This window comes from Scyliorhinus torazame, chromosome 2, assembly GCF_047496885.1.
Source record: "Scyliorhinus torazame isolate Kashiwa2021f chromosome 2, sScyTor2.1, whole genome shotgun sequence".
NCBI classification, from domain to species: Eukaryota; Metazoa; Chordata; class Chondrichthyes; order Carcharhiniformes; family Scyliorhinidae; genus Scyliorhinus; species Scyliorhinus torazame.
Window position 1 is genome coordinate 47,402,897 of NC_092708.1, and position 27,898 is coordinate 47,430,794.

The 27,898-nt window shown below is 45.0% G+C and overlaps 1 protein-coding gene across 4 annotated transcripts in view; it reads left to right on the forward strand.

Annotated features, from left to right (window-relative positions):
- Nucleotides 1–26,017, forward strand: part of mmadhcb (metabolism of cobalamin associated Db) — a 55,590-nt gene extending 29,573 nt beyond the window's left edge. For 3 of the 4 annotated variants that reach the window (XM_072471129.1, XM_072471138.1, XM_072471121.1), the window contains exons 4-8: nt 5,155–5,372; nt 8,840–8,948; nt 9,763–9,893; nt 21,520–21,606; nt 25,443–26,017. In XM_072471129.1, the coding sequence (XP_072327230.1) occupies nt 5,155–5,372; nt 8,840–8,948; nt 9,763–9,893; nt 21,520–21,606; nt 25,443–25,646 (749 nt within the window). In that variant the 3' untranslated portion in view covers nt 25,647–26,017. Of the gene's footprint in view, nt 1–5,154; nt 5,373–8,839; nt 8,949–9,762; nt 9,894–21,519; nt 21,611–25,442 lie in introns of all 4 variants that reach the window. The other variant, XM_072471146.1, reaches the window with a different exon arrangement.
- The last annotated feature ends 1,881 nt before the right edge of the window (nt 26,018–27,898 follow it).

The following is a 27,898-nucleotide window of genomic DNA, read 5'->3' on the forward strand; positions in this document are numbered from 1 at the left end:
AATAAGGTATAAACAGTAAATACAAACAAAAACGAGCAAGAACAAACAGGAACATCGTGGCAAGTAACTAGCTAACCCACACACCAACCCCCCCCCCCTGCTATTCCCCTCCTGCCTTCCCCAGTTTAACCCCTTTAGCTCTCTTCCCCCATCCCTCTGCTGCCACCTCAATTCTCCTTGAAGAAGTCGATAAATGGCTTTTCCGGGCAAACCCATCGACCGACTCGCTTAAGACAAACTTTATTTTCTCCAACCTTAGGAACTCCGCCAGGCCGCTCATCCACACCCCCGGTTTTGGTGGCTACAGGTCCCTCCACTCCAGCAAAATCCATCTCCGAGCTATCAGGGAAGCAAAGTCCAAAACGCCGGCCTCTCTCACCCCCTGGACTCCCAAAGTTCCTCCTCCCATTTCCGTTTGACTTCCCCTCTCGGGGCTCTCCCCAGTCCGTTAGCTACTTGTAGATCTCGGGCACCTTACCCTCACCCACTCCTTCCCTCGATAACGCCTTATCCTGAAATCACAAAGGCGGCAAACCAGGAAAGACGGAACCTGCTTCCTCACAAAGTCTCGAACCTTTAAGTATCTAAACCCATTCCCACTGGGCAGCTCATATTCCTCCTCCAGGTCCTCTAAACTCTCAAAGCTGCCCCCCACAAATGGGTCCCCAAACCGCTCGATCACTGCCTGTCACCACCGCCGAAACCTCACGTCCAACCCCCCTCCAAATCGGTGCCCACACCGAGGCACCTTCCAACCTCCGATGCTGCCGCCAGTGCCCTCAGGACCGCAACCACCACTGGGCTCGTGGAGTACCTGGCCAGCAAGAACGGCAGAGGTGCCGTCAACAATGCCCCAAAACTTGTTCCTCTGCACGAGGCCCCCTCCATCCGCCCCCATGCTGGCCCCACCCAACTACCCACTTCCTACACCCCCCCCCCAACAACAACAACACCTTAACCCGCAGGGTTTCCCCTGCCCACTCAAACACCAAATTCAAAGCGTTGATTTTCTTAAAGAATGATTTGGGGGCAAAGATTGGGAGATTATGAAAGACAAATAAGAGCCTCGGCAGCACCGTCATTTTCACTATCTGCGCCCGCGCCACCAGCGACAGTGGCAGCGCATTCTACCTCCCAAAATCCCCTTTCAATTGTTCCACCAGCCGATCCAGATTCAGCTTGTGCAGCTACACCCATTCCTGCGCCATCTGGTTGCCCAAATACCTGGAGCACGCTCCCACTACCTTGAACGGCATCTCTCCCAACCTCCTCTGCTGCCCCTAGCCTTGATTGGGAGGGAACACCTCTTTCTTCCCCATATTTAGCTTATATCTGGAAAACCATCCAAACTCCTCCAGGACACCCCCCAGTGGGTCCGAAATATACAGCAGCAAGTCATCCGGATACAGCAAGACCCTGTGCGCAACCCCCCCACACAATCCATCTCCAACTTCTCGACACTCTTAAGCACTATTGCCAATGGCTTTATTGTGAAGGCAATAAGCGATGGGGAGAGTGGGCACCCCTGCCTTGTCCCATGGTGCAGCCCGAAGTACCCCAAGCTCATCCGATTCGTCCGCACGCTCGCTACCTGTCCTGTGTACAATAATTGGATCCAGTCCACAAACCCCTGCCCGAACCCAAACTGTCATAACACTTTCCACAAATGTCCCCACTCCACCCGATCGAAAACCTTCTCTGCGCCATTGCCACTGCCACCTCTACGTCTTGTCCCTCCGGGACATCATCATCACATTTAATAATCTCCTAACAGTTGCCGACAATTGCCTCCACTTTACAAACCCCATTTGATCTTCCCCTATCATTCCCAGCACACAGTCCTCCATACGCGAGACTAAGATCTTTGCCAGCAATTTAGCGTACACGTTTAATAGTGGTATCGGATGGTATGACCTAAACTGCTCTGGATCTTTATCTTTCTTTGGTATTAGGGATATCGATGCCTGCGATAATGTAAAGGGGAGTTCCCCTTTTTCCCTCGCCCCATTATATGCCCTCACCGGCAAGGCCCCAGGTTTCCCCCCAAACTTCTTATAAAATTCCACAGGGAACCCATCCAGGCCCAGGGCCTTCCCTTCTTGAATTCCATGCTCTCCCATCACCTCCACCAGCCCAATGAGGGCCCCCCATCCGGCCACCTGTTCCTTCTCCACCGTGGAGAACTCCAATCCATCCAGGAACTGCCACATTCCCTCTTTCTCCCCCCGATAGCAACGTCTTGTCCACCACAAAAATAATCAATCCGAGAGTACACCCGGTACACGGTGAACCAAGAAGTACGAGAACTCTTTCACCCTCGGCCTCCCAAACCTCCATGAGTCCACCCTTCCCTCCCCCTTTCACCCCAGTACGCTCTATAAACCCCTTCAGCTCCTTCCCCACTGCCAACACCCTCCCGGTTTGACTGGCACATTCAGCCCCCTCACATTCTATGTGACCAACCTGGTTTGGGGGGCACCCCGCCTCCATCCCTTGCCGATCAACCATGTCCTTTCTTTGGCCAGCCGCCGGGCCATGTCACACGACCCTCCAGGCCCACCATTGGATGCCCAACGTCATCGCTTCTTTTCTTGCTGCGCCACAGCAGCTACACCTTTGTCAGCAGCCCCCCCCATCCCCTTTTGATCAAAACATCAACCCCAGCCCCCTCTTCTGCGCTAACCACCAGGCCAACCCCACTTTGCTCTCGTTAGCTAACCCGCCCAGCTAGCCTGGCAGCCTGCGCCCGAGGCTACTGAGCCTCCTAACCCTCACTGATTTCCCCCCTCTCCCCCCACTCGCATACCTCCAAGTAACAAACAACAATAAAAGAAGAAAAAAGGTGCACTCACCCTACACGTTCCTCCAGCATCCCCCCACAGAAACACCTCAAGGGAGAAAAGTTCTCAAACAACCAACAAACGAAAAAGAATGAAAGACAAACAACTCATCATACCTCCATCACAGTTCAATGTCCTCCTTCTCCTACCAGTCCATTGTCTCTCAAAGATTTCATCGCCTCCTCTGGTGTCCTGAAATAATGTTCTCGGCTGTTAAAAGACCCAGAGGGGAGCCGGTTACAGCATCCCAAACTTCACCCCTTTTTAAAGAGGGCAGCCTTCACCAAATTGAACCTGGCTCTCCTCTTCGCCAGGTCCTGGTACACCCCAAGCTTGTTCCCTTCCCAGGTACACCTCCTCGTCTGCCTCACCCGTCTCAGTATCTTCTCCTGATCCAGGAATCGGTGGAGACGCCCCACCATCTCCCTTGGCGGCTCGTTCACCTGTGGCTTCCTCATCAGCGCACTGTGTGCTCAGTCGACCTCCTGGGGTCGGTCAAAGGCCCATCTCCCATCAACTTCTCCAGCATCTTGGCTACATATGAGCCAGCATCCGCTCCCTCGATGCCTTCAGGCATCCCCACAATTTACAAATTCTGACTGCAGGAGCAAGCAGGTCCTCCACCTTCTCCTTTAACCGCTTCTGAGTCTCCCGCATAACTCCTGTCTTGGTCGCCAACAAGGCAAGCTGCTCCTCATACTCCCCACCGCCTCCTCCACTTTCCGAATAGCCTGGCCCTGGGACTCCAGTCTCTGTTCCACGCAGTCGATTCCCACTTTTAATGGATCCATCGCCTTGGCTAGGTCTCCCTGGGCTTCCCTCCTCTGCTGGCTGAATGACTCATTTAAGAAGTCCACCAACTGCTCCATTAATCACTGGGCAGGCAAGGCTGGCCCTTTACCCTCCACCACCTTGACCTGTGATGCATAAAGGTTCTCTTGCACCAACTCCTCCCTTCTTTTCGCCCCATTTGTGGTCCGTAGATCCATCCGCCAACCCCACCAGTGGAGTTTAACTTTCTTCAATCACCCCTGCACCTTTTTTCAGCGAAATGCCCACCCAACGAGCGGGGAAAAGGATCGAAAAAGCCACCTCGAACGGGAGCTGCCAAATGGGCAAAACTCACTCTATGGCCACCACCGGAACATAAATTAGCATTTTCTAAGAGGAAGCACCAATATTGCTGAGCAAGCTGTACCTACACATTATGCGTTGGCGTCTTTCTGTTCTAAGTTATGAGGACACACATAGAACTGAACTTATTGAAGATGAAAATGGTGAAGGAAGAATGATCCATATTTTTAGAACACTTGGAAGAATAGATAACATGTCAGAATCGGAAAATCCGTTAGTGCTTTTTATCGGAGATCAGCAACTGCCCCCTTCGTCATAAACCATAAATCCTTCCCCCTCTAGAAAAGTATCCAGCTATCTATTGAGCTGATTTAAACTGTCTTCAGTGAATTCTACCACCCTTTGCTTGAAGAAGTTCTTCAGTGGACTTTACTGGTAATTACTTTGTTATTCTATTTCCTTCAGATGTCAAAGTTTTCCCTAGGTTCCCTTCTTCCTCCTAACCTCCCGATTTTTAATTTGTTCCCTTTTGTTTGAAATCCTTCATCACAGTGAACAATTTGCTCCACATAAAAATTCCCATTATAATCTTCAATTATGTAATTTTGTTGTCTTATTTTTACTGAAGAAAGCTACTGAACGCATTACTGCTCCTCATCAACTTAAATTCAAGTTAATAAATTGAACTTCATCAAATGCTGTTTCACGGCCAATTAATATTCTTCCAACGACCATGTGACCAGAACAACATGTCGCACTCCAGATTAATCCAAGGCAATACTGTATATTTTGTCTGAGCTGATTGCAGGTACATGTTGTCCAGTGAAACTTGCTGAATTGCTGCAGATACTGCAGCGACACCATTTGTACCACATGCACTACTTTTAGGAGAAAATGCCTTGTATACAAGTACATGATGCAGACCAGTGAATTTAAGTTGCTCATTTATTTAACAAACATCTATTCCATTCAATAACTGAGAGCAGAGCATTCAACAATCAAAAACACTTCACACTCTACTTTTCAACTTACTTTAATTTTGATTTACTTTAAAAATGTAGTACCAACAAGAAAATAGGTCTGCAAATGAGCATTCACATACTTTGAAAAATAGTTCCCTGTAAGTTTTTTCACAGTGAGTGTTGTCATGGTTTTGTTTGCTTTCTACTCTCCCACTTTCGGTTATAGGTTGAATATGATTGTGCCAAGTTTAAATTAAACATTGTGCTTATATTGCCAGGTTTACAGACTATATGGCCTGATGAAAAGATGGGGCCTTTTGGACCTCAGGACCAGCGGTTTCAGCTGCCGGGTAACATAGGGTTTGAGTCCCATATTAATGGTATTGCTAATCAGAAGAGAATCTCAACGCACAGAACACTTCCAGATGTGCTGACTGAGCCATTAACCAGTGAGAAGCACGAGTTCATTCTTGCACAATTTGTCAACGAATTTCAGGCAAGACAGCATCATTTTCGATCATTAAATTATTAGCTTCTCATATCAATTTTTCAACTTCCTGTGATTAATAATGTGAATTTTTCTTGATGTTCATATTTTATATTTCGTACTAATTCTCAATGGAATGTGTGATTGAAAGCACAGGTTATATCATGCAATACTAACCAGTTCCATTCTGTTTCTGAAACTGGTGACCAACATTTTGTGAGATGTGTTTATGATCCTAGATCTCATCTCATTTGTTTTGGGCTCTGCTATCATTTTGCTCTGTCAAATATTGCTGATCAATCGGAATCTCACATCATGGGCAGCACAGTAGCACACATGACTAGCACTGTGGCTTCACAGCGCCAGGGTCCCAGGTTCGATTTCATGCTGGGTCACTGTCTGTGCGGAGTCTGCACGTTCTCCCCGTGTCTGCGTGGGTTTCCTCCGGGTGCTCCGGTTTCCTCCCGCAGTCCAAAGACGTGCAGGCTAGGTGGAGTGGCCATGATAAATTGCCCTTAAGTGTCCAAAAAGGTTAGGAGGGGTTGTTGGGTTATGGGGATAGGATGGAAGTGAGGCTTAAATGGGTCGGTGCAGACTCAATGGGACGAATGGCCTCCTGTACTGTATGTTCTATCATGGATCGGGTGCAAAATGCCATTATGGCCAATAACAGCAAAAGATTGAAGGCATTGTAATGTAACATTTTATAATATAAATATGATATAAAAGTTTAGCTGGTTCAATATTAACAAAACTAGATACATGACTTGCATGAAATATTTCTAAGTTTTGTGAAATTATTTTTCCACAAAAACCACCCTTCAGTCAACTCTCGATCATCAGCAAGATGATGGAAAGTGTCGTCGACAGTATTATCAAGTGGCACTTACTCAACAATAACTCTGCTCACTGATGCTCAGTTTGCATTCCGCCACTTCACTCCTGACCTCATTACAGCCTTGTTCCAAACATAAACAAAAGAGCTGAACTTGGGTGAGGTGAGAGTGACAGCCCTTGACATCAAGACAGCACCAAGTGTGGCATCGAGGTGCCGTAGCAAAACTGAGGTCAATGGGAATCAGGGAAAAACTCTCCTCTGGTTGGAATCATGCCTGGCACAAAGGAAGATGGTTGTGCTTGTTGGAGGACATTCACCTCAGTCCCAGGATATTGTAGCAAATATTCCTCCAGGTAGTGTCCTAGGCTCAACCATCTTCCTCTCCTTCATCAATGACGTTCCGTCCATCACAAGATAAGAAGTCAGAATGTTCGCTGATGATTACACAATGCTTGGTGCCACTCGCAATTCCTGGGATAGTGAAGCAGGCCATGTCCTTATGCACCGAGACTTGCAGCAGAATCGGAGGTTTAAAAGAGTTCTTCAACTGTGGAATGTGGGAGTTTCTGGACACCAGTGTGACCCAGGCAAAAAAGGTTAGGAGAGGTTATTGGGTTACGGGTGGAAGTGAGGGCTCAAGTGGGTTGGTGCAGACTCGATGGGCCTAATGGCCTCCTTCTGCACTGTATGTATGTTCTATCTATCTAACATAAAGCAGGGAAGTTTAAAGTTATTCACTTTGGTTGAAATAATAGAAGAGCTGAATACTTTTTTTTAAATGGTGACAAAATTGTAAGTGTGGATGTTCAAAGAGAATTGGGTGTTCTCGAACAAGGAACCAAAAGGTCAACACACAGATATAGCAAGCAATCAGGATGGCAAATAGTGTATTAGCATTTATTGCAAAGGGACTGGAGTACACAAATAAAAAGTTTTGCTATAATTGTACAGGGGTTTGTTGAGACCACATTTGGATTACTGTGTACAATTTTGGTCTCCACAATTAAAAAAGGAAATACTTGCATTAGAGGAAGTACAGCGAAGGTTCACTAAATTCCTTGAGGTGAAGAAGTTGTCCTATGAGAAGCTAAGTAAATTGGTTCCATTTTCTCTGCAGGTCAGAAGAATGAGGCAATCTCACTGAAAAGTAGAAGATTCTGAAGGGGCTTGATAGATTGTTTACGCTGGCCAGGGAATTGAAAACCCACGGGCACAGACTCAGGATAAAAGCTGATCATTTAGAACTAAGATCCAGAGAAATTACTCATAGGGTAGTGGATCTTTGGAGTTCTCTGTTCCAGAGGGTTGTGGATGTTCCATCTTTGAATATATTCAAGGCTGGAACATACAGAGTTTTGGTCTCCCAAGGGGCTTTGGGAACTGAAGTCCAAGATCAGTCATGATCGTATTGATGGGGGAACAGGCTCTACGAGCCATATGGTTTACTCCTGCTCCCATTTCTTATATTCTTGTGTTCTTGGACAACATTCAAACTTGGGCTGATAAGGAGCAAGTGGCATTTGCACCACACAAGTGCCTGGCCATATCCAACAAGATATAGCCTAAGCATCTTCCCTTGATAATCATTGGCATTCCTATCGCTGAATCCCCCACAATCAACATCCTGGAGGTTACCATTGACCAGAAGTTGGCCTGGACCAGCCATATGAATGGTGTGGCTACAAGAGCTGGTCAGAGGCTGGGAATTCTGCAAAGAATGCTCACCTCATGACTTCGCAAAGCCAGTCCACAATCGAAAAATCAGGAGTGTGATGGAATGCTCTCCACTTGCCTAGATGAGTGCAGCTCCAACAACACTCAGAAGCTTGAGACCATCCAGGACAAAGTAACCCAATTGATTGGCACCCCATCTACCACTCTCAACATTGACTCCCGCCCCCACTGATGCACAGTATGCATCAGTATCTGCTGCACTGCAGCAACTCACCAGGACTCCTTTGACAGCATCTTCCAAACCTGTGACCTCTACCATCTAGAAGGACAAGGGCAGCAGATGCATGAGAACACCACCACCTGAGCCATCCTGGCTTCGAAGCAGATCACTGTTCCTTCACTGGGTTGTTAGAGTTCAGCAGGCCTTCCTGAAAGGAGGTGGCACAGGGCCCTCGCTGGCTGTTGAGCCAGTGGCAAAGACCCCTGATGCCTCCACAAGATCCCACGCATTGTGATGACTCGTGCAACTTCATGTCTCTAATAATGTTGCTGTCGATGGATGTCTTCACATTTATTATCGGGGAGGGTAAAATTGTTTACTTTCCAAACCTGTGAAGAATAAAACTAGTTTGTGCGACAACAATTAACTTTTGCTGCGCGTGTGTGGTTTTTATTGAGAGTTCAGTTTCCCTCGTGACTCTCATTGCCTAGCTAATCCTTTTTCTCACAGGCTGGAATTTTCCAGCCCTTTTGCAGTGGTTTGCCTCACGCCGGATGCAGAGTGCCATTCAAATGTCCATTGGCTGGAAAAGTCTGGCCAAATTGTCACATTGCTGTAAGAAAGTTGTGCGACTGCTGTTCAGTTTGTGGTGTTGGAGCAGAACGAAAATTAGACCCATCATATTGATCTTGTCATCAGTATGTTTCCAGCAGAATAATGCTTTGTTTCTCCCATTTATTTTAGGGAAATGAAGCTGAATCTCAACCACAGGAAGTCACTACTGCAGAGAATTACTTTGAGAATGCGAAGGTGGAATGTGCAATACAAACCTGCCCAGAACTTCTACGAAAAGGTCTCTTGTGTATTTTTTTTTTTGTTTCTTTAAATACAATTTAAGTTTTACAATAGTTGTAAACAGATTCTTGTATTTACATTATCCTTACATAGCTGTAGCACGTGTCTGGATTAGCATCACACTGTTCCAATGTACCCTCCCAAGTTTTGGAAGAGAGGTGAACATTGATTAGACCTCTGTGCTTGCTTAAGTATCAATCCCTGATAGAAGATACCTTTGTCAACACAATCTCTCTGCATCTCGTCTCTTTCTCCATCTTGGAGAATTTTACTATTTTATCTTCCTTGATTAAGAAGTAAAATTAAGACTAGGTTCAGGCTATATGCCACAGATGCTTTCCTATTAATTCAACTATTAAGTTCTTCCGATCATGCAACTTAACTGTTTTTGCAGTATCTTAAAGCTTGTTCAATGATCTAGAAAATGCAGCAATTGTGAATGTTTTTAATGTAATGGCTATGGAAGCAGGAAGTTAATTTCTCTTGCCACTAGTGGATCAGGACCTTCAGCCAACCAAAGCAGTGTCATCACAGGCTCAATAAAAGCTCAGTATATGATGTGATTACAGTGAGGACACTAACAGATCAGGACCTTCAGCCAACCAAAGCAGTGTCATCACAGGCTCAATAAAAGCTCAGTATCTGATGTGATTAAAGTGAGGACACTAACAGATCAGGACCTTCAGCCAACCAATGCAGTGTCATCACAGGCTCAATAAAAGCTCAGTATCTGATGTGATTACAGTGAGGACACTAACAATGTTGTGTGATTGAAGCCTGAGGTTTGATTCGGCCTTTATGTTGTTCCACAGATTTTCAGTCTATGTTTCCTGACGCCCCAGTTGCTGGATTCACTGTTCTTACTGTAACCCAAAGGAGTATTAATGATATGACTATATGGAATGAAGCAGTAGAGGAGGAACGAGAACAGCTACTAGAGAAAGTAAGTAACATATAGTAATATTTGTATTAATGTGAATCTACAGGAAAGTATGAAATGCAAGTTAACAGGGAAAATGACTTTGCAGCTATGATCAAAACATCTTTTAGCCTTCCTGCAATCCAGCTCTGGAGCTTAAACCCTAATTTGACATCACCTAATCAGTGCTACTTGATTTCTCTTGCCTTTTCCCACTTGTAAGCTTCACTTAACCTGCTCCGTCATAATTTATTACATTGATGAGAACCAAGGAATTGTTGGGTGTGGCTGCCTGAATAAACCGCTTTAAAGTGGTGGTCAGTCGCGTTACACTTTGAACCCATGAAGTTTAGCATGAATTTATCCCAGGTTGGAAAATTTATATTTAACAAACAAAGAACAAAGAAATGTACAGCACAGGAACAGGCCCTTCGGCCCTCCAAGCCCGTGCCGACCATACTGCCCGACTAAACTACAATCTTCTACACTTCCTGGGTCCGTATCCTTCTATTCCCATCCTATTCATATATTTGTCAAGATTAACATTGCCCTGGGTAAACTGCATTCTAGCTTTGGCAGGTAGAAAGCAGCAACAACTCCGCAGTATGCAGACAAAAGTGTGTTTTATCCCTTGATCTCCAGTCTTGCTTTTGTTCTATCTCGTTCTTGGTGTATCAAAACATTATGATCTGTTGGGGTTCTATGCTCCAGTGATGATCTTGGCTACATTAAAGGGATTGTGTGGCCTCTGTTTAAGTGTTTCTAAGTGAGAGGCTAATTTTGGGCCAAGCAGACTTTCAACTGCTTTGTAACCTATTCTTAGCATGCTTGTTATTACTTTGAAAGAAATCCTTGCAATGTGATGATGATACCTACAGCTCAGACAGCACAAGGATAGATAGGAAAGTATGTTGTGAAGAAGGCATAAGGAGTTTGCAAACATATAGAAAGGTTGAGTAAGTCAGCAAAAATCTGGCAGATGAAAGTAGTGTGGAAAAATAGTGACGTTGTTCACCTTGACAGGAAGAATAAAAAAATCAGAGTATTACTTAAATGGAGAAATGAAATGAAATGAAACGACTCCAGTACAGAGGTACCTAGGTGTTCTAGTGCACGATTCACAAAACGTTAGTACGCAGGTACAGCACATAATCATAACGCTAATAGAATGCTATCCTTTATTATGAGTGGAATTGAACATAAAAGTAAGGATGTTGTGCTTCAGTTATGCAAGGCATTTTTGAGTCCACATCGCAAAAACAGTGCTCAGTTTTGGTCTCCTTATTTAAAGAAAGATGTAAATGCGTTGAAGGTGGTTCAGAGGAGCTTCGTTATGATACCTGGAATGAGCTGGTTGTCTTATGAAATAGGCTGGGCGCATTTCAACTGGAGTTTAGAAGAGTGAGGGGGGACTGAGTGAAGTATATAAGATGCTGAATGGTATTGACAAGATGGATGTTGAAAGGATATTTCCTCCGTGAGCGTGGGCGGCACAGTAGCACAATGGGTAGCACTTTAGCTTCACAGTGCCAGGGGCCCAGGTTCGATTCCTGGCTTGGGTCACTGTCTGTGCAGAGTCTGCACGTTCTCCCCGTGTCTGTGTGGGTTTCTGCCCGGTGCTCCGGTTTCCTCCCACAAATCACAAAAGATGTGCTGTTGGGTAATTTGGACATTATGAATTCCCTCTCTGTGTATCCGAACAGGCGGCGGAATGTGGCGAGTAGGGGCTTTTCACAGTAACTTGATTGCAGTGTTAATGTAAGCCTACTTGTGACAATAAAGGTTATTTTCTTAGTAGTAAGGAACTAAGGGGCACTGCTTTAAAATTAGGGGTCATCCTTCTAGGACAGAGATGAGAAGAATTATTTTTCTCTGCGGGATTATGACTTTGAAACTTCCTGCCTCAGAAGGCGGTGGAAGCGAGTCACTGAACATTTTTAAGGCAGAGGTAGAGAAGGAAATCAAAGGTTATCGGTACTGGGAATGTGGAACTCCAAACACAAATAGATCAGCCATGATCGAATGGCTGAGCAGACTCAAGGGACTGAATGGTCTACTTGTGCTCCTATTTCCTATGTTCAGAATTTAGATATTTACACAGGCTCCTCTGACAGTCTTTCACCTGAACCACGTCGAAAAATGTTGGAGATAGAGTAACTTTAACAACAGATTGGTTGGTAAGATCTGATTGGGCCAGTCTAGCATTTGTCAGCTTTGCTCACCACTGATGCAGTAAGTCTACAGTCAGATTCATGTGCAAATAAGCCAAATGCCATGGGAGGGGATTTTCCAGCCGGATGCTCCGGTACCGCCTATGACTAACCGTCGATGATTAACCCCTGCCGCCGGACAACAGCGGGCCACCCCACACCCACCCCCAATAGTGGTAAGTCTGTGTTCAGTAGGTTTATTAATAAATTGCTTATTAATGGCAAGGTTGGCGTCCAGTTGGTTTTGCTGATAACAGTGTGCTGCAGGAGGTTCTATGCCGTTTGAGTGCTTATACTTTAATGAACTTGAAATAAACCAATATTGCTGTGAATTTTGATGAATACTGTCGGAGATATTTTTAAAGGAGCATCCCACATGCAAATGCACAAAATTCCTGGGCGGGACCAGCTGATCCATCAGGTCTGCCCCATATCATCATGGCCAGAGCATTGTGGCTAAACTCTCTCTCCCCACCCAGAAACTCCATCTCCCATCCACCCTCACAATCCTGTACACTCTTCAGTAAAAAATAAACAGAAGAAAAATATCCAGGATCAATAGGGTCTCTAAAATTCAGCTCAAACCTGTTCTGGTGATGGAGAGCAGGCCGGAAGGTCACATTTCAATATACAGAGGTTTGGGGCCACCAGGTGATAGCTTTCAGTCACCAGCATTTAACTTCACACAGCTTTCTGGCATTTCAATTTGAAATCGACTTTAAAGATTGCCAGTAGCCAACCATATGGTCAACTAATGCTGTAATCGTCTGGAAACCTCTCTATCGCTGGTAGGCAGGAAGAGATAAAACACTGGCACTTTAAAAAGTGCTGCTGGGTCGTCTAACTGACCGAGTCTATCGAGAAAAGAATTCCCTCGGACAGTTCTGTGAAAAGATCGGCGACCTTGAACGTTAACTCTGTTCCAGATACTGTCTGACGTGAGTATTTCCAGCATTTTCTGCTTTCATTTCAGATTGCCAGCACCAGTAGTATTTTTGCTTTTGTTTCAGAATGGGAAGATATTCTGCCAAGCCGTGTTTTCCTGTTGCAGCCAGTAGATGGCAGCCTTACTTCAGCAGTATTTTTGATTGCCCTGGGAACAGCTTTTTTATTAAACCCTAAAAGGTTATATATATCTTAACCACAAAAAATGAAGTTCCCTTGCAAGTTTTAACCAATTTTGTATTGAACTGCATGGTGTCAGATTATGCTGAACAAAGACTACGCAAGGTATCAAACTTCATTTTGCAAAGGACAATTGTTAGTGACCAGTAACTGGAACAAAACAGGCAGTCTATTGTAATTCAAATCCATCCCTATATGGGGGAAAATGGGAGAGCAAGTTTTGAATGCATGTAATTTTAATACTTACATTAAAATAGGTTCATTCAGTCCACTCAATTAATGATTTTGGCAATATAACGTTCATCTAAAATAATAATAATCGCTGTTTCGAGACAGAGTAAGATATACTTAATAGAACATAGAACATACAGTGCAGGAGGAGGTCATTTGGCCCATCAAGTCTGCACCGGCCCACTTAAGCCCTCACTTCCACCCTATCCCTGTAACCCAATAATCTCTCCTAACCTTTTTAGGACACTAAGGGCAATTTTCACATGGCCAATCGACCTAACCTGCACGTCTTTGGACTGTGGGAGCAAAGCGGAGCACCCGGAGGAAACCCACGCAGAAATGGGGAGAACGTGCAGGCTTCCACAGACAGTGACCCAGCGGGGAATCGAACCTGGGATCCTGGCGCTGTGAAGCCATAGTGCTAACCAGTGTGCTAATTATCTCCAAATTGAACCTAATGCCTCTTTCACTTGGTTAAAGTAACTCCCTGAGGAGGTAATGTATCTCTATCATTACAGTGCCTGAGGAAATGTTAATTTTACTCCCGTGTATCCTGTTCCCTTGGCTTGAGAAAATGTAAAGCCGTTTCTCTGCTGATGCCTCCAATGAATGAACTGATCCAAAGCAATTTAAGATTAATCTGTTTCCGCACTGAGCATGAGGACAGCGAGGAAAGGAAAATGGCATTAGAGCTCATCGCCAACACGTTCCTTTTAGTGGGCTATGTACCATTTCATGCCCCTCCAAACAGTTTACAACCTGTTAAGAATTTAAAACTGTTATCCCCTCACCACATTCAGAAGCCTTTCTTTCTTGAGCGCATTCTTTTTTTAATAAATTTAGAGTAACCAATTTTTTTTTTTTTACAATTAAAGATCAATTTAGTGTGGCCAATCCACCTACCCTGCACATCTTTGGGTTGTGGGGGTGAGACCCATGCAGACACAGGAGAATGTGCAAACTCCACACGGCCGGGATTGAACCCGGGTCCTCGGCGCCCTGAGGCAGCAGTGCTAACTACTGCGCCACAGTGCCGCCCACGTGTGCATTCTTTATTCAAGAACCCTTGCTGTCTCTTTTGTTTCTGATTCAAAATGCAGCATCTGTAAATAGGTGGCAGAGATTCTGACGTTGTTTGCCAAACTTGACTTCTCGTCTGAGTTAAACATTGGCTTGTTTTACAACCTGAATCTAATTGGAACTATCAACCGGTAGACATAAATCCCAACAGTGAATGAAATATTACAATGAAGAGCAGACTAGTTAACCTGTATGACCTTTACCTAATAATCAGCAAAAAGAAAATGACTGATGTTTTAGCTGCCATTTCTATATTTTGTTACAAGTATGTGAAATTTCCCCACTTAAATGTTCACCCAAGCATTTGCAATGCTGTTTCCCTGCCATTATTAATTGAAGACTTGATGTTAAGTAGCAGTGGCCAAGAATCTTGTCATTGTAGTGGTTTCGCTGACTAAAATGCATCGTTAGTCTGTTCCATTGTTCAAAACAAAATGAGCAGCAGTTAATGAAGCTGTAAATAATTTTTTCAAAATTGTTTTGAGACAATTTTATGCTGTTAGAATAAGCAGCCACTCACAAGGAAGTGCTTCAGAATTGACAACCTCAATAATCAAAAAGCCCAAGTTGGACATTTTGTTAAAATTAACTCATGACTTATTTCAGCAAACACCCATGTTCATTATATTTAAACACATTTATTTTGGATTTTTGTCATGGGTGAAAAATCAATTGTTCAGTTGAAGTAAAACTATAAACATGGTGATGGGTATTGCTATCAATGGAAATCCAGACTTGCATCTGACATTACCAATGCAGCAGGTTGCTATTCAGCTTTTCTTTGTTAGAGCAATTGATAACCATTGAGATTAGACCTTTTCTCCAGTCGAATGGCCTGCAAATGTGAGGGCATGTTGTGCTGAAATGTTCTTGCTACCTTTCTGCTTGCAGTTGTGGCACAACGTTAACAACATTTTTAGGACAGAGATGGGGAGAAACCTCTTCACTCAAAACTGCTGAGGGCCATTAGAATTGTCCCCTTGGCTCAGTCCTTAAGCACATTCAAGACCGGATTGACAGGGCATCAAGGGATATGAGGCTATCATGGCAAGTCGTAGCCAAAATGGAAGATCAGCTTGAATGGTGGAGCAGGCTCGTAGGGCTGCATTATCTATGCCCACTCCTATTTCTTATGTTCTTCTGACAGTAGACTGGGGAACAAGCTACTTTCTGACTCTCTTGACCAAGTCACATGAACGTGATCTGAATCTAAAGCCAAAGAAATGCAGATATTATGCCGGCACTCCAAATAATAGCTGAGCTATACCAACTAGCAACAATTAAAGAATTAAATACAAGGTTTTCTTTTTGAAAATTCACCATTGGCTGCACTGTAGATCTCCAAGGCTCATTTTGGTGTGCTTAGATGAAGAGAGAGAATCGTTTGTTATTTCGTTCTTGCAGAAAGTAAGAGCTTGAATTATTCATACCTACTGGATGTCCCAAAACACCTTCACACCCACCCCAATGAATTATCTTTTGCAGCTTGATCACTGTTAGATGGTGAGGAGGTGTCTGAAGAACTAATTGTTCAGCCCAAGTTTTATTGCTTCTGAGTTTTAATGCTGCAGGCAAGGGAGAGAATATTAAAAATGCTACATTTTGAGTCATTAGCATATCCAATTTTGTTGGTCACCATGGAGAAGTCCATGACTTGAACCGCCCCATCATCCCAGCTGGGGGAGCGTAGTCTGGAAAATTACACCATTGGGGTCATAATTGTGGAATACCTGACAAATTACAGACCATTAAAATGGACTAGTTGAAAAGATTTACTTTGGTACACAATAAAAAGCCAGTGGTTTGGGAAAAAAACATTGATTTTGGACACTTGCTATAAAAAAAACATTAATTGCATTTACATTGGCTCAGATTTCATGTTCAGAGCAGCCGTTGTAAAGACCAATGAAGGAGGCACAAGAAGGTTAAGGCAAGAGAGGAAGGAATGACAACTGGGAAAATCTGAAGAAAATGCAGAGCCTTTTGTTTCCATCAGACATTTCAAGTACTTATTGGTTGGTGATCATGAAATAGGTTCTATTGGGTACTTTTGAAAAAAATAAATTTATGAATACTTTCAATTCAGATTAATTCTAAATGACCACATTTGAACTACAAAAAGAATAAGAATTGCTGCTACATTGCATGGTTCCTTTTGTTTGCTGCATGAAGTCTATTACCACAGTGTCACAAGCTTACAAGCACTACATAAAGAACAGAAATGACATCCTGCATTACTTACCAGTGTCACACCTTTCTAGAAATGTGACACGGAGCCGTGTGTAAGTGCTAGTCAACATAATTTGTGAAAAAGGCACTCTCAGTGGAGTGGAGAGCAGCGCACAGGTGGGCATCGCCGACCCCCACGCTCCCATTTTTACTGAGTCTCTGTGCTTCCAGTCCTACGGTGGGTAACTCTCCTCCTGACGCCCCCCCAAAGCCTGTCCACCATCTGTAAGGCACAAGTCAGGAGCGCAATGGAATACTCTCCACTTGCCTAGATGAGTGCAACTCCAACAACACTCAAGAAGCTCAACACCATCCAGGACAAAGCAGCCCGCTTGATTGCTACCTCTTCCACAAACATTCAAACCCTCCACCACTGCCGAACAGTGGCAGCCGAACAGTGGCAGTCGTGTGTATCATCTACAAGATGCACTGCAGTAACTCACAAAGGTTCTTAGACAGCACCTTCCAAACCCACCACCACTATCATCTAGAAGGACAAGAGCAGTAGATGCCTGGGACCCCCCCACCTGGAGGTTCCTCTCCAAGTCACCCACCACCTGACTTGGAAATATATCGCCGTTCCTTCGCTGTCGCTGGCACAAAATCCTGGAACTCCTTCCTTAACAGCACGGTGAGTGTATCTGCACCTGAAGGACTGCAGCAGTTCAAGAAGGCAATTCATCACCACCTTCTGAAGGGCAACTAGGGATGTGTAATAAATGCTGGCCTACCCAGTGACTCCCAAATCCAATAAATTAATTTTTAATAAGTCTCTTGTGGTGGCCCAACAGAAGAATGTTGGTGTCTTTCTACACAGCTGATATCCGCTCTCTGAACATACATAAAGTTTGGTGCTGTAAGAGGCAAGGTATTGATCTTATAATAGAATGCCACTTAAAATGGAACAACTTGACATTCTGAACATGCCATCAATACAAAAGCGCCCACAGTCTCTGGAATTTCTACTATATGTAGAGCAGGATGAATACAATCTTACAAGAATAAATTTAAATGTGTATACAAAGTCCTGGCTTTTTAACAATTATTTTATTAATTATTTAGTTTATTTTTTAATAAAACCTTTCCACCCTATTTAATGCCCCTTTCCCTCCTCGGCTTCCTTGCTACCATTTTTTAATCCTTCTTCATGGACAATCCCATGGAGACGAGGCTGAGTGCATCCACACTAAAATGAGGTCTCAGCTGATTGAGGAGCCCAATGTGTGACCTACAGTCTTTGTCAGAGGTGGGCAGATGGTGCTTGGAGGTGCGGGTGGGTGGGGTGCCTGTGTTGCCATGCGCTCCTTTCGCTGTCGATGCTTGGCTTCACGTTAGCTCTCGGCGATGAAACTCAAGATGTTCAGCTCCACCCCATATGCTTTTCCTCTACTTTGGCGGTTTTAGGCCAGGGATTCCAAGATGACGGTGGGGATGTTGCACTTTTTCAAGGAGGCTTTTGGGGTGTCCTCGATGCGTTTCCTCTGCCCTCCTGGGGCTCACTTGCCTCCCCTCCTCCCTCCCTTTTACTACTTGACTGGGTTACTGGGGGGTCCAAAGATTGAGGAGTCATTTAAAAATGACGGCCCGATCTCTTCCTGCACTGGCGAGCTGAGCTTATTGGTGCAGGAGATGAGCCTAAATGCGGCCTCGGTGAGGCCCAAAAATGAAGCAGAATCCCATTCTTCTCGGTGCTGCAGTGTCAGGAAGCAGCCTGCTAAACCCGCCGAAAATTGGACTATGTTTCATGTCCATTAAATCATGCCCCAAGTCTTTCCTGCTTTTATCTAAATAGGAAAAAGAGCTGTTAACTTATAAACACATATTCAAGGTATATTGTAACATAGAAAATAACAACTGCCAAACAAGACATGTTCCAATCTGATCTTTTGTGTTTTTTGAAATACTATATTGCTTTAGAACTGAGCCTTTTTCAAGATATTGAAGAGCTTCACAACTATAGACTCATCATTTTCAATTCTGCTTTGTGCCTTCCCCTTTCCCCCAAAATATATATTTTACTTCATGTGCATGAAAGATGCAATGGAATGGTGAACACTGAGCACGCGCAGAATATGTATAAGTCAGGCAAGCTGCAGAATAAAGCACTCCATTCTGCCTGAGAATTTCCCTTAGCCTGTCAATTTAGCGACAGAAAGCATTGAATTGTCAGATTTTTGATATGATCTCTTGTACAATAGTGCCTGGACTCAGATGGTCTGCACAACTTTTACATAGAGCTCTCTCGACCCAAGAGAGGGGAACCATTGTCTTAATTATGTTTTATATTTTCAGGCTTGTATCCCAACATAGAGCTGTAATTTTAGTCAACACAATTATTTCTGAGCCTACTGGCTAATAAATGATCAAAAGCACAGTTTCTCAATGCTCCATCCTTTATTATTTTGCATCTTTCTTTTTGTTTCTAATCACTTAGTTAACAACCTCGAGTGCATGCACATCCTATCCATAAGACAAATAATAACAAGATTAGTCCAGGACAAGATTGGGTTGCATAGGTTTAAGTGCAGCGTTAGACTGTCATGGGAATTCACCTTTGATCTGTTCCCTTTATTCTTTCTGCCGCAGCCCTCACCCCTACCCCAGCTTCTCTGGACAACAAGATATCTAAATGGTGAGCCAGTGCACCAAAACAATAGTCTGCCAGAAATGTAAACATTGACCACCATGTCTGGGCCTCGTCTTAAATAGTAGCAGTCGACAGTCCATCAATTTTGTCAGACTTCAAATGACTAAAGACATTTTTAACAATCATTTGATGTTCTGCAGTGAATAGTTGTCCAATATAGTTGTTCATGTTGCTAATCACAAAGACTTTGGTTTGGTCCCATTCTTTACTCTTGTATTAAAAGCTTCATCAGTATGGTTGAATTGTACACTGACAAACCTCAGCAATTCGGGTAGGATAGTGCTTAGAGTGACGGCCAATGCTGCCCAGTGTTTGCAGGGCAAAGCCCTGTCATTTGTGACTGCTAATTTTTCTACCAAGTGATTCTTGGTAAGGAACAACGTGTCACATCTCCAAATTTGCAGATGATACCAAGTTGTGTGGGAGGGTGAGCTGTGAGGATGCAGGGATCCTTCAGTGTGATTTGGGCAAGTTGAGTGAATGGGCAAATGAATGGCAGATGCAGTATAATTTGTATAAATGCGAGGTATAAAACCAAGGGGCGGGATTCTCCGACCCCCCCCGCCGGGTCGGAGAATTGGCGGGGGCTGGCGTGAATCCCGCCCCCGCCGGTTGCCGAATTCTCCGGCAGCGGATATTCGGCGGGGGTGGGAATCGCGCCGCGCCGGTTGGGCGCCCCCCCCCCCCCCCCGGCGATTCTCCGGCCCGCGGTGGGCCGAAGTCCCGCTGCTGGAATGCCTGTCCCGCCGGCGAGAATCAAACCACCTCTCTTACCGGCGGGACAAGGCGGCGCGGGCGGGCTCCGGGGTCCTGGGGGGGGCGCGGGGCGATCTGGCCCTGGGGGGTGCCCCCACGGTGGCCTGGCCCGCGATCGGGGCCCACCGATCCATGGGCGGGCCTGTGCCGTGGGGGCACTCTTTTCCTTCCGCCTTCGCCATGGTCTCCACTATGGCGGAGGCGGAAGAGACCCCCTCCACTGCGCATGCGCGGGGATGCCGTGAGCGGCTGCTGTCGCTCCCACGCATGCGCCGCACGGCAAAGTCATTTCCGCATCAGCTGGCGGGGCACCAAAGGCCTTTCCCACCAGCTGGCGGGGCGGAAATCAGTCCGGCGCGGGCCTAGCCCCTCAAGATGCGGAGGATTCCGCACCTTTGGGGCGGCGCGATTCCGGACTGATTCGCGCCGTATTTGGCGCCGGTCGGCGGACATCGCGCCGATTGCAGAGAATCCCGCCCAAGAAGTCAGACTATTATCTAAATGGCCATAAATTAGGAGAGGGGAACGTGCAACGAGACCTGGTGTCCTCGTGCACCAGTCACTGAAGGTGAGCAGGCAAGTGCAACAGGCAGTAAAGAAGGCCAATGGTATGCTGGCCTTCATTGCGAGAGGATTCGAGTACAGGAGCAGGGATGTCTTGCTGCAATTTTCAAGGTCTTGGTGAGGTCACACCTGGAATATTATGTGCAGTTTTGGTCTCCTTATCTGAGGAAGGATGTTCTAGCTATAGAGGGAGTGCAGCGAATTACCAGACTGATTCCTGGGATGGCAGGTTTGACGTACAAGGCGAGATTGAATCGGTTAGGACTGTGTTCACTAGAGTTCAGCAGAACGAGGGGGGTATCTCATAGAAACCTATAAAATTCTAACAGGACTGGACAGCGTAGATGCAAGAAGGATGTTCCCGATGGTGGGTGTGTCCAGAACCAGGGGGCACAGTCTGAGGATATGGGGTCGACCATTTAGGACAGAGATGAGAAATTTCTTCACCCAGAGAGTGATGAGCCTGTGGAATTCATTACCACAGGAAGTAGTTGAGTCCAAAACGTTGTATGGTTTCAAGAAGCAGTTAGTTATAGCACTTGGGGCGTAGGGAATGGGGGAAAATGGGATTAGGCTACTGAGTTCGATTATCAGCCATGATCATAATGAATGGTGCAGTGGGCTTGAAGGGCCGAATGGCCTCCTATTCTATTTTTTCTATGTTTCTAATTACATTGAAATTAGCTTTTCTGGTGTTAACCCTCGGGTACTCTGAAAGTTTATTTTAAGCTGAGAGACTGTGAGGAGCTTTGCCCACCTGTGCTGTGATTCTGTTTTACACTAAAAGTTATTTTTATTTATTTTGCAGTTCATTAGTGGTGCCAAGGAAATCTGCTATGCACTTCGATCAGAGGGTTACTGGGCTGACTTTATTGATCCATCTTCAGGCCTCGCAGTAGGTATCCTCCAGCAATTATTGTTTAATTTCTTCCCTCCAGGGCTGTTTGGGAGATGTAAATTTAATTGTTATTAGTTTTCTTTGTAATGAAGATATTTTCCATAGTTTTTAAATTAAGCCTTTTTTTTAGGGTAAGAGATTTTCTTGGGTTTTTTTTTCACCTAGTTTCTAGCGTGCTTATGGCAACTTATTCTCATGATAGAGAATTGCAAAATTTAATTTTTCTTGTATTGCCCACCCAAAGATTTAAACCTGAGGTCTGAAATGATGGAGCAGATATCTTGTTACAGTGTCCCTAAGTGCTGTAATGTTTTGTGCATATGATGGAAATTTAAGCGACACGGGGATTTCCAATAACTGAGAGAATATACATATGAATCAGAAGCAGGAGTAGACTATTTGGTCCCTGGAGCCTGCTCTGCCATTCAATATGACCATGGCTGATCGGATTATGGCCTCAACTGCACTTTCCGACCTAACCCCATTATCCTTTGACTCCCTTGTTAGTCAAGAATCCAACTAATCCTGCCGTAAAAAAGTTCGGTGAAATGGGCTGGGTGGAAGAGAAGAGCAACCTGCATTACATTTATACAAGGGTTTTAGTGATGTCTCGCCTGAGAAGACCCGCCCAAGGCGTCGCTGTTCTTTGTATAGAAATAAATAAATCTTAAAGTGACAATAGAATTGTTTTATTTTAATGGTATTGATGAGCTGAAATTTCATTCCGCAGCGGAAGCAGTATCAGAGACGGACATCCTGACATGTCAGCGTCCAGCAAGCCCGCATGCCAGTGTGTTTCCACCTCTGACCTACTTTCAAAGACGTGGCTCCTAGGCTGGGGGGTGAGGAGGTGATGACTACCTGTCTGCCAATGGCAGATCGCCAATCAGGCCAATTGAAATGCCAGTTGTGGGAATCCTTCATACTCCCTCTGGATTTTCCAGACGGCGGGTGCTTAGCTCAATCTGACTAAAGCCTGCAGGCGACATGCTGGCGGCTTCTTGGCAGTAGGCCGAGTGACCAAAGGTGTTTCCTGCAAAGCAGCCCAGCAGAGATCTCAGGCCATCATGTGGAGGTGCTCCCCCTCTGCAGTTAATATCTGGCAGTTGTAAACATATTATTTTGAAACATTTTTCATTCTTCAGGAGGGTATCTCCAACTTGGTGCTACTGGCTGCCCTCAGTCTTTGACTTTCCCTAGCCCTCCTGACTGTAGTGCCCCTTCCCCACCCCTTGCTATCTTTGCTAGGACGGGATTCCTGGATAAATTGGCCACCATCTCAATAATTTGCTCCAGGGTGCTGTCACGGCCACTTCCGGGTTCCTAACCTGTAATTCTGCCCGAGGCAGGTTTGGAACGCTAGAATTATAATTTGGCCTGACATGTTTCTAAAATTAACACACAATTGTGTCCATTTTTTTGTAGGCTGAAGAATAAAATGTATAAATAAATAAAAATCATGTGCTGGATTCTCCAAACCCCGACGCCGAAATCGTGCTCGGCACCAGGGCGAAGAATCCAATTCCCCACATGGAATCGGGACTGGCGCCAGTTCCCCGATTCTCCGGGCCCACATCCCCTTACCTGAGGCCATTGTTGGGGGCCCGTTCCGCTATTCTCCGCCCCTGACCGGCCGAAGTCCCGACGGCGTAGATCTAATATGATCCTGCCGGTCGGGATACTAGCGTGGCGGATGCAGACTCCGTACACGGCCGCTCTGGTCGGGGTATGGGCCAATCGGAGGGGAGGCCTTATAAACGGCCGGGCAGTGTTCTGGCGGGCGGTCAGGATCGGGCGCACGGCCATTCGGGGGGTCTATTTTTAGGGTCCTACTCCGTGGTCTGAGTCCGCCATGGAGCATTGCGCGGCCACTGGAGGCCGCCGCTGTGCACATGCGTGGCCTCTGACCCGGAAGTGCGGCAGGCCCGTATCTGCAGCAAAATCTGCGAGATCCACGCCGGGTCCCTGCTAGCCCCCTGAAGGACCAGCAATATGTGGCCCTTTCACGCCATTTGTTCTGCCGTGAAAGTCCACCGTTTTTACGACGGCGTGGGGACATAGTCCCAAAAGCGGAGAATCCAGCCGCATGATTTCAGGCGGTCAAAAAGTAGTAGTGATCTGTCTAAGGTTAGGTCCTCTGCTCATTTCTTCATACCCAACAGTCTTGTACTTTCCAGTTCATATGCTCATGGGAGCTTCTGTGAAATTTTCCAGAGGAAAAGAACATATGAGATGGTTTCCCATTGTAATTCCCGGCTTGGTTCACTGTGCGGGGTCTGCACGTTCTCCCCGTGTCTGCATGGGTTTCCTCCGGATGCTCTTGTTTTCTCCCTCAAACTCCCGAAAGGCATGCTTGTCAGGTGAATTGGACATTCTGAATTCTCCCTCAGTGTACCCGAACAGGCACCGGACTGTGGCGACTAGGGGATTTTCACAGTAACTTCATTGCAGTGTTAAGCCTACTTGTGACAATAATAAAGATTATTATTATTACTCATGCAGGCTTAATGGAATCACAAGCCCTCTTTGCCTGTAAGAAGCCTCTCTGCCTGTAAGAAGCCATTGTTCCTCGAGGTTCTAGCTCCTTCGGCATAACCACTTGTTTTGGGAGAGGGGTTTTCAGAACCCCAAAATGTATCATGGAGTTCAACCAACCTCCCCTTTAATGTATTTGCTGCTTTTCCGAGCACACGGCTTGTTCTTCAGGTGTGATACAGCAATTATGGACACGTGCGTTTTTAAACACAAAACAATGTTTATTCCATGAACTCAACTTAACACTTTTAAATAAACATTGGATCTCTGAACACCCCCTTACTTCAAAGATAACCCCGAAAATATTACAACACTAAATAATCCTTCAGTTATTCCTTTCAACATCCGAGAGAGACTTAACACCTTTAAACAGAAACACATCAGGTTAAAGGCTTTACTATTATGAGTTTAAATCACCCAAATGATCCAGAGATAGTCTTTCATGGCAGAGATCACAGCAGATCCAGCTCACTGCAAACACAGACACACACCAAGCTTGTTTCAAAACTGAAACTTCAAAATGGCTGAACTGAGCTCAGCTCCACCCACTCTCTGACATCACTGTTTTCTTAAAGGTACATTGCTTAAACATCCATTTCTTAAAGGTACTCTCACATGACACACTGAAAATACATGGGTTGCCATGCTGAGCATGGAACCATGACGGCTCGCTAGCACAGTGGTTAGCACTATTGCTTCACTACGCCAGGAACCTGGGTTCGATTCCTGGCTTGGGTTACTCTCTGTGCGGAGTCTTATGTTCTCCCTATGTCTGCATGGGTATTCCCTGGGTGCTCCAGTTTCCTCCCACAAGTCCCGAAAGACGTGCTTGTTAGGTGAATTGGACATTCTGAATTCTCCCTCTGTGTACCCGAACAGGCGCCATAGTGTGACGACTATGGGATTTTCACAGTAACTTCATTGCAGTGTTAATGTAAGCCTACTTGCGATACTAAAAGATTATTTTTTTAAAACTGGGTCTGGGGCGACTTGCAAAGTACAGGGGCGACCACCTTAAAGACCATGCTACCGACCTCATAGGTCAAAATAACACTTTGCAAATCATCTCAATATATAGTCTTTTTCATCAAAGATGTATGACCACATCAAATGGGGAGCTTTTGTGCTTTCAGAGACCAATTTGGTGCAGTCTCTTGCATTGAATACTCCATTAGTTCTGTGTTTGAATCAAGATTTACGTTGTGCTTTCAAAAGTTTAAATGTACAAGACTTTTGCTACAAGTGATCATTAATTGATTTGAAGAATTGTAGTAATATTTTATTTCGATTTCTTCCAGTATTTTGGACCATACTCAAATAACACACTATTTGAAACAGATGAGCGCTATCGGCACCTCGGTTTCCGCATTGAGGATCTGGGCTGTTGTAAAGTTATCCAGCACAAGCTTTGGGGGACACATGTGTTTGTTGGAAGTCTTTTTACAAATGCGCCTACAGATTGCCTTGTAATGAAGAAACTACAAGGGAACAGCCTGCCTTGATTTCAGTCACCGTTTTAATACTGAGATGCAGCCAAAGAAAGGCCTGCTTACAAAGCTCTATTTTATTGATGCATTCTGCTTGCTCAGATGTATTTAGTTGAAGAAGAAAACTATAAGATGCTGAATATATCAGTGTTATTTATTTTAGTTTACCTCTAATGACATTGTAAAAGACTGATCATGATAAATGTTGCTGGGATACATTCATCGGTATTCTATACAAAGGAAATGTCACTAAGGAAATCTGTATCAGTGGTGCTCTAAGAGAACTGTTTACTGATGGCATTTGCCTCATGTGTACTGTGGTTTGATCCAATTCCAGTGAGGCAGCTTATCTCAATTTAGCAGATAATAAATTACATTTCCTAAAACTCAGCAGTATGGATGCAATTGATTATTTACAATTTTTTTTGGTGTGAGTTTCAAAAGGAAGAAAAACCTGCATTTATATTGTGCCTTTCATGATGTCAGAATGTCCTTGACCATTTTACAGCCAGTGAAGTACTTTTGGAGTGTAGCCACTGTTGTAATGTAGGAAACATGACAATCAAATTGTGTCTAGCAGTGCTGGGCAACCTGTGCACGAGGGCCAAACTAGGGCAGCATGTGGTGCAGTGGTTAGCACTGGGACTACAGTGCTGAGGACCTGGGTTCGAATCCCAGCCCTGGGTCACTGTCCGTGTGGAGTTTGCACATTCTCCCCATGTCTGTGTGGGTTTCACCCCCACAACCCAAAGATGTTCAGGTTAGGTGGATTGGCCATGCTAAATTGCCACTTAATTGGAAAAAAAAATAATTGGATATTCTAAATGTATTTTTTAAAAACATGGCCCAACTTGGTTCCGAGTGCATTTTGTTGACCATTGGCCACAGACAGAGTTGCCACAGTCCACTGATTTTGTTCCATGTCGTTTTTTTTCCTCCCGGCAAAGCAAGAGCAAGTGAAGTGAGATGCATACTGGTTGCACACAATATTCACTGTGAGAACCGTGCACTCCCTCTGCGTCAAAAGTGTAAATTGTTTTCTTTATTCGTGCGTGGGATGTGGGAGTCGCTGACCAGACCAGCATTTGTTGCCCACCTCAAGAGGGCATTTAAGAGTCAACCACATTGCCATAGGTCTGGAGCCACATGTAGGCCAGACCAGGTAAGGATGACCGATTCCTGAACGACATTAGGGATGGGATTTTACAACAATCGACAATGTTTTTCATGGTCATCATTAGATTTTTAATTCCAGATTTATTTTTTTTATTGAATTAAAATTCCACCATCTGCCCTGGTGGAATACGAACCCATGTCCCCAGAGCATTATCCTGGGTCTCTGGATTACTAGTCCAGTGACAATACCACTATGTTACTGCCTCCCCAGATAGTAAATATTTATTTTGCTTTTCCATTTGAAATAATGTTTTTGATTAAGAATTTTCTTTAATTCATTATGATGTATTTGGCAGGTGTTAATTGTACTTTTAATCATGGGATCATGGTTAGTGTACAACCCTGATGCCTGATATCAATCTTGCGGCCCACTGAGATGAAGGAGGGCTACTCGTGGCCCACTCACTAGCTTAGGTTGGTACACAGCAAACTCCTATAAACAGCAGTGTGATGATGATTAGGTAATGTGTTTTTAATAATGGTGGTTGAGGAATGAATATTGGCCAGGAGAACTCCCAAGCCCGTCTTCAGAATAGTACTGTAGAACCTGAAGGCAGACGGGCCTCGGTTTAATGTCTCATCTGACAGATGGGACCTCCAGCAGTACAGCATGCTCTCAGTACTGCACTGGAGTTTGGATGATGGCTTTATGACTGTCCCAACAAATTATTCAACTGGCACAGAATGGTATAAACTACAGAAAAAGACACTATTTTATCGAGGCTTTCTGGAACAAGTGCAGGTTAAATGGTGAATGGGCCATGGCACAAAGACAGCAGCAATGTCCAGAGAAGAGCAGCGATCAAAGCAGTGAGTGAACCTCTGAATTTACCACAGTCAAGACCACGTGTGTTTCCAAACCTATACTATGTTGCTGATGAGCTTTATAGCACTGAAAAGTACGGACAAGTGTTTAATAGGGCGGCGCGGTAGCAAAGTGAGTAGCACTGTTGCTTCACAGCTCCAGGGTCCCAGGTTCGATTCCCGGCTTGGCTCACTGTGTGGAGTCTGCACATTCTCCCTGTGTCTGCATGGGTTTCCTCTGGGTGCTCTGGTTTCCTCCCACAAGTCCCGAAAGACGCGCTGTTGGG